General features: G+C 40.6%; 1 protein-coding gene and 1 non-coding gene across 2 annotated transcripts; both read right to left on the reverse strand.

Annotated features, from left to right (window-relative positions):
• Nucleotides 1-1,326: 1,326 nt before the first annotated feature.
• Nucleotides 1,327-1,398, reverse strand: TRNAG-UCC (transfer RNA glycine (anticodon UCC)). The gene has a single exon. It is a non-coding gene; the product is annotated as a tRNA-Gly (tRNA).
• A 2,997-nt stretch (nt 1,399-4,395) lies between these two features.
• On the reverse strand, nt 4,396-11,010 carry LOC147902687 (nucleolar protein 56-like). Its single transcript, XM_087373697.1, has 9 exons — nt 10,844-11,010; nt 10,434-10,635; nt 9,778-9,992; nt 9,507-9,664; nt 9,137-9,324; nt 7,429-7,681; nt 6,346-6,494; nt 5,989-6,180; nt 4,396-5,854 (listed from the first exon to the last, which is right to left on the reverse strand). The coding sequence occupies exons 1-9, from the start codon at nt 10,868-10,870 to the stop codon at nt 5,529-5,531; spliced, it is 1,710 nt and encodes a 569-aa protein (XP_087229823.1). The 5' UTR covers nt 10,871-11,010; the 3' UTR covers nt 4,396-5,528.
• Nucleotides 11,011-13,553: the final 2,543 nt, after the last annotated feature.

Raw genomic sequence — 13,553 nt, forward strand, 5'->3', positions numbered from 1 at the left:
GATTGTCCTCCGGGATCCTCTGCAATTCTATCGGCCCAAGAATGAAGTGGGCCTGCTTACAGAAGTAGTCTACCACCACCATGATTGCGGTGTAGCCATGAGAGTTGGGAAAACCCCCCAAGGTTATTCTGAGATATCGCACTGGTGGTAACGGAGCCGATCTTTGTGCCTCATCGGTTTCATTGGCTTTAAGAGTTTCCATTTCTGTTCGTATTCTCCATCTTTTGTCTTCCTCCTCCTTCGTAGCTAAAATTTCAATGTTCAGTGGGCAATACGCCCTTGTATAGCTAGCAGGTCTAATCTAGCACTGTCACCGTAGATATAAAATTCCACTCCATTCAATGATACGACATTCAAGCCATTGGCTGCTGTGATTACGGTGTCAAATAGGTGCGATCTGTCGAGCATTCCAGCGCCCACCTCTGTTCTCTCGTTTTCATTGTCGGAACCGTTGGTATGCCACAGGAATAGAATCTTGTGACTCCTGTTCTTCTTGCTCTGAATCAGGATGCAAGCGAATCAACAAATTGGGCAGCGCGTCATCTTCCTTGAGATCCTAAAGAGAGCGAGTAACATACCTGCTGCTGCTGCTGCTGGCAGGTATGCCATCCCTCCAGCGAACTAAAGCTTGCTGCTTTTTGAGGCACGTGCTTTATCCTCGGCTTTTTGTAATGTGCCAAGGGGAGAGGGTACCAAGTGGCTTCTCCAATGCTTCCAAGTAGAAAAGGGCAAACCCTCTATTTCGTAACAAGCAAGAAACAAGGTGAATGATGTACGATCATTCATAAGGCCTTCCCAAAATCCTAAAAGAGAAAAAGATGAATTTCATTCATGTGCTTGCCCAAGATGGTGCATGAAAAAAGGGCGAATTGAAAGTTGAGAGAGAGAGAGAGAGAGCACGTGCAAGAGAGAGGGCAGGCAAAGAACAAGCAAGTACAAGTACTCGTGAGCTGCCTTTACTAAGGGAGGGAGGCAGAGAAGGATTGCCTTTACTACTCGGGAGGGAAGCCGGAGGGGGAGGGAAAGAGGAGGGGGAGAGAGAGAGCGCAAAAATAGAAAGGAAAGGGAAAGAGGGGGGGGAGGGGGAGAGCACAAAAATAGAAACAAGTTGATTACTCAGGGTGGCGAAAGGTTACTTTTTTTAATGAAAGTGTAAGTGAGCGCTGCTCCAGGGCAGTGCTAAATAAAACATAAGAATAGGTAAATTGAAATTAAGGTAGGTTCATGTTAAAACATAAGAAAGTTACATAGAATAGGTATAAAAGGAAAACGAAACATAAGAATAGGTAAATTGAAATTAAAGTAGGTTCACAAAAGGAAAACGAGTGCGTTTGCCGGGAGTCGAACCCGGGTCTATTGCTTGGAAGGCAATTATCCTAACCGTTGGACTACAAACGCCCGTGATGACATTGGTCTGTAATTTAATATAAGAATGTAAAACTCTATCTGTGACTAAATGTGTCTGTGATTTAGTACAAGTTTCTGGCTGGAGAAAATCCCGAGTCTGCAGCGATGACCACGGCCCACGGCCTTGAAAATGTGTGGGGGACATACTTGGTGGGTCATGAAGGCATGTCTCTCCGGTTCTTGTGTGAAATGCGATTAGCATAGAGGCCTTCACGATGCTGCTTCTTTCCGTTCCCTTTCGGCAAATCTGTCAAGAACCTTGCAGGCTACCGCACGAGATCAAGGAGATACTCTCGGCTTTTGAGCTAAGCCACTTACTTGGAAGAAGACGATCTTTCTTTTTTTTAAAAGCACCGCAGCTTTCTGGCCTCTCGTACGTAAAATTATTGTGACCGCAATTGCAAAGAAGGAACACAATTTTTTATGGAAAAAAAAAAAAGAAGGAACACAATATTCAGAAAATTTTAGCCATTTTGAATTCAATTTACTATGTCTCAACGAAAGATTAGCCATTTTGAAATTTATTCTATGCTTAACCGTTTAGGAACATGAACCAAAGGACAACTTGAGTATTTGTAACATAGGCCCTATTTTAGGGATGGGAACCAAACTTCATCCAAGGAGAGCTAAAGGTTTAGGAAATATACTTTAACCAAACAATATCCAAAGAGAACTAGGGCTAACCTATGCCTTTGTGTGTGTGTGTGTGTGTGGGGAATTTCTTTAGTAGCTAAGCTATTTTTGTCATGTGAAAGTACCTTATTGCTATGTTCCATATCTTTTAATAGCCAAGCTACTCCATTTCTCTATCTCTATCCTCGTGCCCACCTTGTGGAGTCTTATCTTTCTTGATGATTCAAAACATCTAGGCCATTCCCAAGATATGAAGATCCTATTTGATTTCAAGCATATTTCTATGCCAAGGAGAGAATGAACTCCTAAATCCATTATCTCTAAACACTTGCTTGAGTAGATCCCGTACTCCTTGAATATTTTTGATTATTATGTTTCCCCATCTTTATCCTCTCCCCTCTTGCACAATGATGGCATAGTGTTATCACTTAAAATTTTCTTCTTCCCCCCCCCCCGCTCTCTCTCTCTCTCTCTCTCTCTCTCTCATCATCACCTTGTATGGATTGTAATCCTTGAATATTTTAAAAGATCAAATGCATTAACAATTGTTCAGGACAAACTCAAACCACTTATCCATGTTGGATCATTACAACTCTTAGACCCCCTTGGCTCCATACCTTACACAAGCACCAATTACATATGCACTTTGAGAATCATGCTTGCCTTAATTGGATAATCCATGCCTCATGTGTACATCCAAAATCGAATAATGCCTTAAATTTTAGCCCCATTACCAAAACTTTTCTTGCACATGGTGTACTATGCCTTTCAAACCCTATTCTTGCAAGTCATGTACTAGGTAATCTAATGGTAGACTAAAAAACCCACTATTAGTGGCAATATGCCAAAAAGGTCTAAACTAAAAAGCAAAATGCTATAATAAGCATAACAAAGCACAAGAATGACATAGAAGGGACTCAATTTTAACATTATTAACCATAATGGAATATACCAACTACACTGCCAATGATTATCTACTATCTACCATGTGCATACATCATGATCATTCAATTATATTGTCAATGAGTAAAAAAGAGAGTTGAACCAAAAAATCGAAGCATTTATTTATTCTATGCTAGTTATTGCATAGTGATTAAGTTGTATTCAACTTGCATTATATGGTTCAATATCCCCTGATATACTATAAAACCTTGAAAGGACTTAGGTTATGGTACGATACCATAATGTGGTTCAAGACATAGGTTGTCCTACAATATGTGAATCACTATCAATAGTCAAAGTCTTGGTTGTCCTACAATATGTGAATCCCTATTAATAATCAAAGCCTTGCTGGCAATCCCAACTTTTATCCTTCCCCCCTCTATCTTCAAAAGTCTTGTCATTCAAAAAAATTAATCAATGCTTGAAGCCTCATTTGTGGTCATCATGTAAGATTTTGACATCTTCCAATGTTGTCCAAATTATGCTCAAAAGGACAAAATCACGAGCCCTTTTTTTAAGAGCCTTCAAAGTTGTCCAAGGACCTACACCTCGCTCATTATCCTGCAACATATGCTTTAATAGACATCCATATCAAATTAAAATAATAATTATTGCATATGTGAAGCTAAGCAATTGGCCAAAGATTATTGAGGCCCTAGTCAGTAAGACTTTATAATATGAGTTTTGAAACTCTGCTTAAAATTGGATCAAGGAGCACCTTAATGTGCCAAACTATGGCAACTCCTTTGGTACAAGGCCCATCAAATCGCAAGGAACCAAACCCAAACTTGAACTCTAAAATTCATTTAACACCCAAATTCTCTTTTAGATTCCTCAAGAAGCAAAAATTAATTTCCTCACAATAATGCAATAATGCAATTATACCTATGATTGCAACATGTGAGGCCAAGCCAAGGGCCACAACTAAGTATGTGCAAGGTTTACCCATGGACCCTAGCTTCATTAACCTTTATGTCAACCTTAACCCTCATTAAAGCAATTTCATGATACAAATAGGATTTCAAACCACAAAAAAGGCTCCACACCTTGATGAACTTAACTCACATTGGCACTAACAAAATACAAGTCAATTTTCCATGCATCCATAGTTTGCCTTTTAAATTACAGTATATGAAGCCTCTACCTCGATTTGTTCCCTTTTGCCTTGGAAGAAGAAATATAATAGTGTCAACAATAACATATGTTGCAAGAGGACCAGAGCCTTCCATTTGAAAGAGAAGAGAGAAGGAAAGAAAAAATTGAACGAATATATAGTTTCCCTTAAATCAAATAAGGGCATTCAATAATTGACATACATCAAAATTGAGCTAGTTCATAACTCCCTGACAAATAGCTTCAGAGGGCATTCAATAGGTTTTTGCATACATTGAAAAAATCTCTTCCTTGGCTAAAACCTAGCTTGGCACATATGCTGTTCAGAAATAAATAAAGTTGCTGTTTGAGAAGACATGAGCAAACCGTTTTCTGTACAGGTGGAAATCCATCCATATGGAACAAGAATTGACACCCAGATCTGAATGCAAATCGCAAGATTTCATATCCTATTATTAGGCGAAAATGAGCTCCCCAGAGCTGAGTGCAAAAACAAGGCAGAATTTTCCACCTGGACAGCCAAGAATCTAGTCTCGCCTCCTCACATTCGCACGCTCAACATGGCATAGTAGCAAAACCCCAACTTTCAAACCAGAAAGGCCATCCCAAGAACCAAATTACCAAAGTGTTCAACCATTGATTACAGATAGATCTGGGAAGATAAGCCATCCATTCTTGTTCCTCAAGACACCCTTGGCAGACAGTAAAGTCTATTACAAACAAAATGGAACTGAGCAAAACTAAAATCAACAGCAAGCAAAGCCATCCCTACAGAAGTCTAGCCTTGTAAAGTGAGAAAGGCTTAGCTCGAACCTTTCCTATGCTTTCAACCCGAGATTTTCGTAAGTTAACTCACTGTTCTTTTATAGAAAATATAATCAAATCCGGCAAGAAGGCAGACTGTAACAAGGAACCTGCACTGAACACCCTTGTTGATGCATTTCCTTGGACCATAAGATCCATACTTCATAGAGCTTCAACCCTATGACCTTGGTGTCACTTCCCGTATGAATTCGAAACCACCTTGGTATCGCTTAGTTAGCAAGAATCATAAAATATGGAGTTCATAAGACTTGACATAAAGAGCCATTTCAGGGTAGTCTTGTTGTAAAACTTACAATTGAGCTGATCGTCTGGGGTTATTCAGATCCAGCTCTGCACTGGTGTTAATTAAAGGAAAAGACAGGCTAGCAGATATTACAGCTTGCAGAATGAGTGGAAACCATTCAAAATTGGCAGTGTTTAGTGCTCAGATCCAAATTTTGTTAGCAGCAAACTGCAATACACAAAGCCATATGCATGCATTGACCATGGTGTTACTCAGCATTCATTAAATGACAAAGGGAGAGCTGAAGGTGCACATCTCTATGGAAAAAGAGAGGCCATTCTATAGTAACCCGTCTAATCTTTTCTACTATTAAACATAATGGCACTCAATCCTCTTCACCTCCGATCATTCTTTTCTTTTTCTTCTTTGCTGACTTCTCCAAGCCTGGTGTACTTCCCTCAACTGAGTCACTCACAACACGCTTCTTCTTCTTCTTACTGGACTCCAGCTGAGGTGTCTCTTCTTGCTCCAAATCCACCTCTTCTTCCATCATTACATCTGCCTCTTTTGACTTTTTCTTCTTCTTCCTCGCTGATTCCTCAGGGACTGTGGAATCTAGATGAGCACTTACTGCATTCTCAGACTCCACTCCATTTGCAGACTGAGTCTCCATTGAGACTTTCTTTTTCTTCTTTTTCTTCTTCTCTCCATCTGCACCAATAATCAGAGACCAAAACATGGGATCGCAAAACATGGGATTTTTTCCCCAAAACATGGGATCGCAACCAACGAACCTCTGACCTTGTTATAGCAAAACGTATCACTAGTTGAGAAAAAAGACTTACTCTCTTGGGGTACTGGTTCAATAGCTCCATCTGCAGTTGCCTCCTCTGCAAGAGTACTACCATCAGTCGAAGCCTTTAATGCCTCTTTCATTACATCAACATTCTTGCGGGGTGCAATGCCCTTATCATAGAATTCTAGCCTTTCTTCCACCTGTTCTCGGAGCTTTTCCCCAAAGATATTTGAATTCACCTCTGTAAAATCCAGCCACACATAAATTCAAATTCTCTTGTATATATATACTTAATACATAATTTAAAAAAAGTACTGCTCATTCTTGAGTTTCCAATAACAAATGACATGCCCACCGAAGCATGTAAGGCCAATGCAGAGAATTGCTTTAGAACTTCAAAAATAACCTGAGAAACAATCTATTCTTGAGGCCAATGAGCACTTGTTTGCAAGGTAACGAGAAATGCGTCCCTTGTTGCGAGCAGTGGCTCTCCCAATAAAAGATGAATGAAATATAAGCCCATACTTGGGAGTGTTTCCTTTCGTCTTCAAAGCTCTGTTATCAAGGAAGAAAATGAGGTGAAGATGAACATTATGTATACAGTGCAAAGCTGAAACGTTGCCTAAACTCAGCGCATGACCTTGAAGTTTAAATCAAAGGAACAGCTGACATTATCATCGCACACAAGGTTTCATCATGCATTGCAGGGACTCCAAGAAATGAACTCACCAATGGCTTCTACAGCCCCAAACACACATAAAACATCTCTCTCTCTCTCTCTCTCTCTCTCTCTCTCTATATATATATATATATATATGAACTCACCAATGGCTTCTACAGCCCCAAACACACATAAAACGCCTCTCTCTCTCTCTCTCTCTCTCTCTCTCTCTATATATATATATATATATATATATATAGAGAGAGAGAGAGAGAGAGACAGATAGACAGATAGATAGATGGGCATGTGAGTGTATACACATACATACAGATACAGACACAGACAGATACAGATTCTGTACAGACACACAGCACGCACGCACACACACAAGAATAAATTCCATCACAAAGCAGGGACTAACCACTATGACATTCCCACTGATGTCATCAGCACCCAGCACGTGTAGACCACAGGCATAAACACATGCTCTAACAAATACTTATCTCACATGCACAGACAAACTTTGACCATCCATTTATACAAACATCTTCATACTGAGTTACTGCCAGCACTCCAGAGGTGAAGGCCTGACTCAGCAGTGAAAAAGGTTAGCACAAAATGAAGGCTAATCAAAAAGTAGTTCAGACCCTCTTCATGCAAACTACAACTGCTCTAGATGAATCCAAAACATGCCCAAACTCACCCTCTGACTCATAATCCTGGTTCACTTATCTATGCCGTCTCTACATTGTCAGGCAACCATAAAAACCATTCATCCAAGCACAAATTTATCAATTCAACTACGATCCAACTTCCATAAATACATACCTGAACAGTGCCTTCTCTGCACCCAATATTTGGACAGTTGATGCAGGACATTTTGCAAGGTTAGTGAGACTGCCAGCATGCGAAATGAGCCGAGCACCCACCATCTCTCCAATAAGAGTAGCCAAATTGGGAGCAATTGCCTGCATCTTTGAAATAAGATAGGAATGAAGCTGTTTCCTATACTCCGACAATTCGAGAACCCTTTGGGAAAAGCTTTCAATATTCAGAAGGTCAATGATGGAAATATCTTGCCCTGCAGTACAATGAAACAGTACATCAAGTCATGGAAAAAATGAAATATAATTTCTTACACATCAAATATTTTTCATCACCAAACCTGTCAAAAATCCTCCAAGTGGCTACATTTACCCCACCGAACATACAAATCCAACAAAAATACGCAAAAAAACCCACTTACAAGTGGCTCGCCACAGAGAAAGCAATGTGGTTTGCAAACAAAGATCCTAAAGTAACCATAATTTAAAAAATATTTTTTTTAAAAAAATGCAATCTTATGCCTTCGCAAAGTAAAACCCAGGCATTTTTGGCACTAAAATAGCATTAGATTATTTTATCTAAAAAGTTCATTTCAATGTTCCAGTCATCACCAAATTGAAAATAAAATTGGCTAAACTGAAGAATGGGGGACCTTTTACAGGCTGCCCCCCCCCCCCCCTTCCTGCCGTTGGCTGACTGAAAGCAGGCAAACCTGTTCAAACTGACCCTGTAACTGTTGGCCAACCCTGGTACGTGACCCTGGTCTTCATTGCCTCTTGAGCAAGACCCCTGTTCAAACTGACCCTGTAACTGTCGGCCAACCCTGGTACGTGACCCTGGTCTCCATTGCCTCTTGAGCAAGACCCCCTATTCCATCTTTCTTCTTGAGACTAAGCTTCCACTCAACCTATTAAGCTGGAACATCTTTGTCTGATATACGCTCAAATTACACAGAAAGCCGAGAACAAGTCTCCCAAAAACAGCATGGAAGGCAGCTACAAATTACAGAAACCAAAACAGAATTTTGAGGGTGGATGAGAGACCACAGGTCCAAATACCAGCGCTACACCATGCAAATTATTCGTATAAGATGAATTTTTTTGCTTAGGGTAGCTACAGAACACAGCCCTATTTGTTGGAACTGTTAACCCTCCACACAATATGGATAGTGGCTGCTATCTAGTTTTCTTCCCACCGCTTTAGATATTATACATATGGAGGTTAAAATCAGAGAGACACACAGATTCTGCCTCAAGGAGTAAACTTGGCGGGCAATTTGCAACATACTGCAAGGACAAGATAGCATTAGTGCTTTCGTCTCATAAAATAAAAATAAAGTAAAAAGACGACTGTCATTGACACTTTCATAACAAAAGTGCCCCAAGGTACAAAAGCTGCTAATTTGAGACATAACTTTGATTCTCTCTCTCTCTCTCTCTCTCTCTCTCTCTCTCTCTCTCTCCCCCCCCCCCACATGCACATGCACACACACATGCCTGCATAGGTATGTATGTATGTATCCATCCAAGCTCTAGCACTAAAATCTGCAAAGCCCCCTTTAATAACCAGCTAGAGTCATGCATAAAAGATATTATGGATGTAGTTAGATTGCCAGCTACTTGAAGAGCAGCAACTTATAACCATTGATTATCTCTCTCTCTCTCTCTCTCTCTCTCTCTCTCTCACACACTAAAATAAGTTTAAAAAGTACCCATTGAAGCTTTAGCTGCCTCGATAATCTCTCGTGCTTTTTCTTCATCACCAACAATTTCAGTCAACTCAAGCAATGAATCATCTGACAGCTTGGATTTATCTTTCACAAACTTAGCAGTCTTAGCATATATATAATTATCATTAACTATTTTGACCAATTCTGGAAAATGCCAGGAGTACCATTCCCTGCTCACCACAGAAGGAAAAACAATTCAGCATCCAATGCTTCCACTGAAAGCGAACATCTGCACGCATCACTTTCCCATCCCATCCCAAAGCTCAACGCATATAACTCCTCTGAAGTTAATAATCACTTCTACACTATTAATCAGACATAAGATGCTACACAAAACATGGGTGTTACATACCTGACTCGCATTCCAAAGGTGTTGATATCTTTGTCAAGCGTATCAAGTAAGCTGATGGCTTGAATTACCATGTTGTCCACTCTATTGACATTAAATTTAACTTTTGCCCTGCTGTAACTGTGTCCGAGTCCAAGCTGTGCCTTCTCTATATCCCCTTCCTGCAACATGAAAGGCCCAGCCATATCTTTAAAACTGTAGAATAACTTATAAAAGTTCAATAGATCGTTGTGCGCTTGACCTGCCCTCACTCCTCTTGTCATATTGCTGTTACCTTGAGGTCCTTCACAAATTTTGCGAAGTGCAACCTTATCCCTCTCAGCAACTCAGACACAAACTCGTTGCTTTGGCATGGAATCCTCAAGGATTCTAATATTTGAGAGCCTAATTTAGGCTCCGCCACTCCCAAGGCAAATTTTGGTTTCTTCCCCTCTTTAATCTTTGGCATATTTAGCTCCAAAAAATTTGATAGATCTTCGGTCAAAATCCCTGTAGTTGAACAGATAACGAAGTACAATATAAGCAAAAACATGATCCATGGATTCAATCAAACAATCTAAATCAGAACCCAATAAATTCAGAAAATGGGAAAGCAACATTGTTGATTGCTCCTAGTATGATGGGATACATTAAGAGTTAGTTGACTAGCAAGCGTATATTGCCTTCGTCGACGAAGAGTCACCATCAGCAACGAGCGAAGTAACATTGTTTCTATTGAATAGAGAATTTGCAAGATAGGCCACATTTCAACCTAATCCATAACGACAATACTGTTTAAAAGTAGAATAAAGCAATATAAATTTTGTAGTCAGCGGGAGTCGAGATTACACACTGTATAATCCAATTGTGGACAGCGATTAACAACGAGCAAGAACAAACTCAAAGCTGCACTCTTACTTCCTTGCCTTACAATTTGAAAAGCGGTGCTACCTTCCGATATTGCATTGCATTGCTCCAAGGCATTTAAGGCGGAGCTATAGGGCTTGAAAGCGCTCAACTTCACAACTTTTCCAAATCTTGTGAGGTCAACTAACGATTGCTGGACAACATCCGCAGTTTGACCAATCTCGTCAAGTCCATAGGCCTGAAACAAGCTATATCCGGAAGCAGACTCGTAGAGCAAATAGAGGGCCTGCAAGCATGGTGACAAGGCCAAACCCGAGCTTATACTCTTCTCTCGCTTGCAAAAAGGGTAAAGAGAATAGTTCAAAACTTTGCAAACGACAAAAGCGGGAGCTCTGTGATGCATGATGTGAAAGGAAAGAGCAGGTGAAAGCAAGGGAAGTGTTGTGGAGCCGAAAAGAGAGAGAAGCAAAGAGGGGATGGCGATGAGAAGGGACCTGTTGGGAAGGATGAAAGTCCGCCATGAATATGATGATGAAGCTCCTTGTTCAGCAGCAGCAAGCTCCTTGGCTAACAAGTGTCTGGATCTCTTCTCAGCTGCCCGAAAGTTCCCAATATGATGTGCTCATGCACACAAAGACACTTTTTGGGACTTTTGGCTAAAGCCCACCTTAAACCCCCAACTCCAATTAGGGCAAACACTTTAAGTATCAAAATTCACACAAAACGTTTGGGCATAGGACCACCAGGCTAACACGTGTTTGTGCGCCTGTGTATACTTGCCAGTTTTGCTCTCAAGCCTCTGGATTCTACCTTGGTCGCCCCCGGAGCACTATTGACACTTTCAATTTCAATACCTTTTGATTCTGCCTTGGTCAACCCGTATATGGTGATAAGGCAAGACCTTTGCATTTGGTAAACGTCCCCTCCATCCAAAAAAAGAAGAAGAAGAAAAAATCCTTTTGATTCAGCCTTTGCATATGGCAAATACAAGCAAACGACCCTCTCAGACCTGTTTCTACACAACCTGAGTGCGTGCATCTTGGAGCAAGAGCCTGGATCCCATCATGACCTTCACACACGTGGAGTGGAGGTGGCGCAGCCTGCGCAAAACGGTGGATGCATTCTTACACCAGTGCTCGATGGCGTACCGCCTCCTATCCACAGTGTTTCACACAAATGAGACTATGTTTTAACCATTAAATAGAATTTTGCCTGGGACTGGCAAGTCTTGATTCTTAAACATGGTAGGAGCACCACCGCGATGCTTAGAGCATGTGGCCTCAGTAGCTTGTGCTCCTTCCACCACCGCAAGGCCACTGAGTGCCCACACCACCAACTATAGATGTCCATCTGGAAACTGACTCGTGGTGGTGCCTTTGCATATGGTAAATGGCCCCTCCATCGGGACCACTCTACTCAAACTAAACCAAACTTTTAGAGGTTTTGATTGTGCCTTTGCATATGGTAAATGCCCCCTCCATCCAAACCAAACGTTTAGACTCTACTTAAGTTGGTATGGTATGCATTGCCAAGTGCTACAACTTTCATATAGAATAGTCACATGTCATGTGCTGTGCATTTTGCCATATGCCTTTGCATATGGCAAATGCAAGACATTTTGGTTGTGCCTTTGTATATATTATAAATGCCCCCTCCATCCAAACAAAACTTTTAGACACTATTGAATTGAGCTTTTATTGCATCATTTTAATGTGAGCACCCATCATGGCATATAAGTTATGAGCACTATATGGGTAACCGATCCCCCAATTACATACCTTTGAAATTCTCATAAGATTGGGAGGATTAGGCACTTGAATTTAGTTAAATGTAAGCTCATGATAAGTTCATTATAAATGCATATACATATGAAATTATGTACCTCATAAAACTTTGTAATTTAGTTAGTACTGCCTCATGTGAGCTTTTAACTTATGTCATTCCTCCTCAAGGGGTTGCATCGAATTATCAATTTGTTGAGTTTGTTCATCATGACGTACTTGCTTTGATTTAACCTTACCATCATACATTTAAGACATGTATAATTCATAATGTGAGGAGACAAAGCATCCCCCTTGTTAGTTAAAGTCAATAGTGCGGGACTTTAGCAATGGACTTACACTTAGCATGCACAAAGCTCACACATCAAAATCACATTATTATTACCAAATGACGTTATAGTCATAAATGGTTGTAGAGTCCTCTCAAAACAAGAGTGGGCCATGAATCTCTTAAGAGGATGCCCTTGTATATGCGATATTTCTCTTAACGAATTAATAAAGTATGCTCCCCCCTCCCCGAAACATGCCATTATTAATCAAAACCTATCACCAATGCACGTTAAAGCTATAACCCTATCTGAACAACCCCCCAATCCCACGATTGACAACTTTGCCCTTTAATCTTGAAGTAACTTACTTAAGGGAAACCCTCCCACCATATTGTGCATCCAATCTTTGTAATTAAAAGTTTGAAAGGGTGCCTTTGTTGGTTTGATATGAACATCCATCCAAGCACGCAAGATGTGTGTATTTTCAAGATGAGATCTATGTTTACGTTGCTTCTATAATGAGGTATCAACATGCAAGAAATGACAATATGCCAATTGTGTAGATGGAAGAGTTCACCGGAGTGAAGCTAGAGTGAAACTAAGTGTTCTCTGTGAGTTCATCACCATGCCCGTTGATAAGACATTGTCGCATGGCTCGCAACCCAACTCCCCTATGGACAAGACCTCGAGGAAAGCATTAAGAACGTGTGACGATGGCAAGGACATGGAAATGCCAGAGAATTCTGACTCTTATGCAAACATAGTTAAGAGCTTCATGTCAAAACTTGATCCATTGGACATTGCCTACCTTGAGAATGATTTACAAAAGACCAAGCTCACAAAGTGTGCAGTCTTCCAAGCAATAGACAGAGCAAACGAAAAGGTGGTTCAAGTTGCAGTGGTGGATATTCAACCAAGAGACCTATGTAGAGAATATAACGGGCTCCAAGATCGTGAATTCTATGTTCGCTTCATGGGCAGGATACCAACAAAAGATGAGTTTCCAAGGTGGTTCAGGAGCATATATTAAGCAAAGTGTGAGCTGGTCAATTACCGCTTCATTGGAAGAGTTACCAAGTGTCTATGTCAAATGCTTGGCCAAGCATGACTAATTGGTTTCTAGTGTTGTTGGTTTTAGAGGAAATTTGGTTTAT

The sequence above is a fragment of the Dipteris shenzhenensis genome, chromosome 4, assembly GCF_047967505.1.
Source record: "Dipteris shenzhenensis isolate YYH24624 ecotype China chromosome 4, Dip_SZ_1.0, whole genome shotgun sequence".
Taxonomy (NCBI): Eukaryota; Viridiplantae; Streptophyta; class Polypodiopsida; order Gleicheniales; family Dipteridaceae; genus Dipteris; species Dipteris shenzhenensis.

What these genes read in the sequence shown, in the direction of transcription:
- LOC147902687 (XM_087373697.1), bottom strand. Translation starts at nt 10,870, where the DNA reads ATGGCGGACTTTCATCCTTCCCAACAG. An exon ending in ATGCAATGCAATATCGGAAG is followed by an intron (nt 9,993 to 10,433) that starts GTAGCACCGCTT and finishes GTTCAACTACAG; the next exon opens with GGATTTTGACCGAAGATCTA. An exon ending in AAGAATAGATTGTTTCTCAG is followed by an intron (nt 6,181 to 6,345) that starts GTTATTTTTGAA and finishes TGGATTTTACAG; the next exon opens with AGGTGAATTCAAATATCTTT.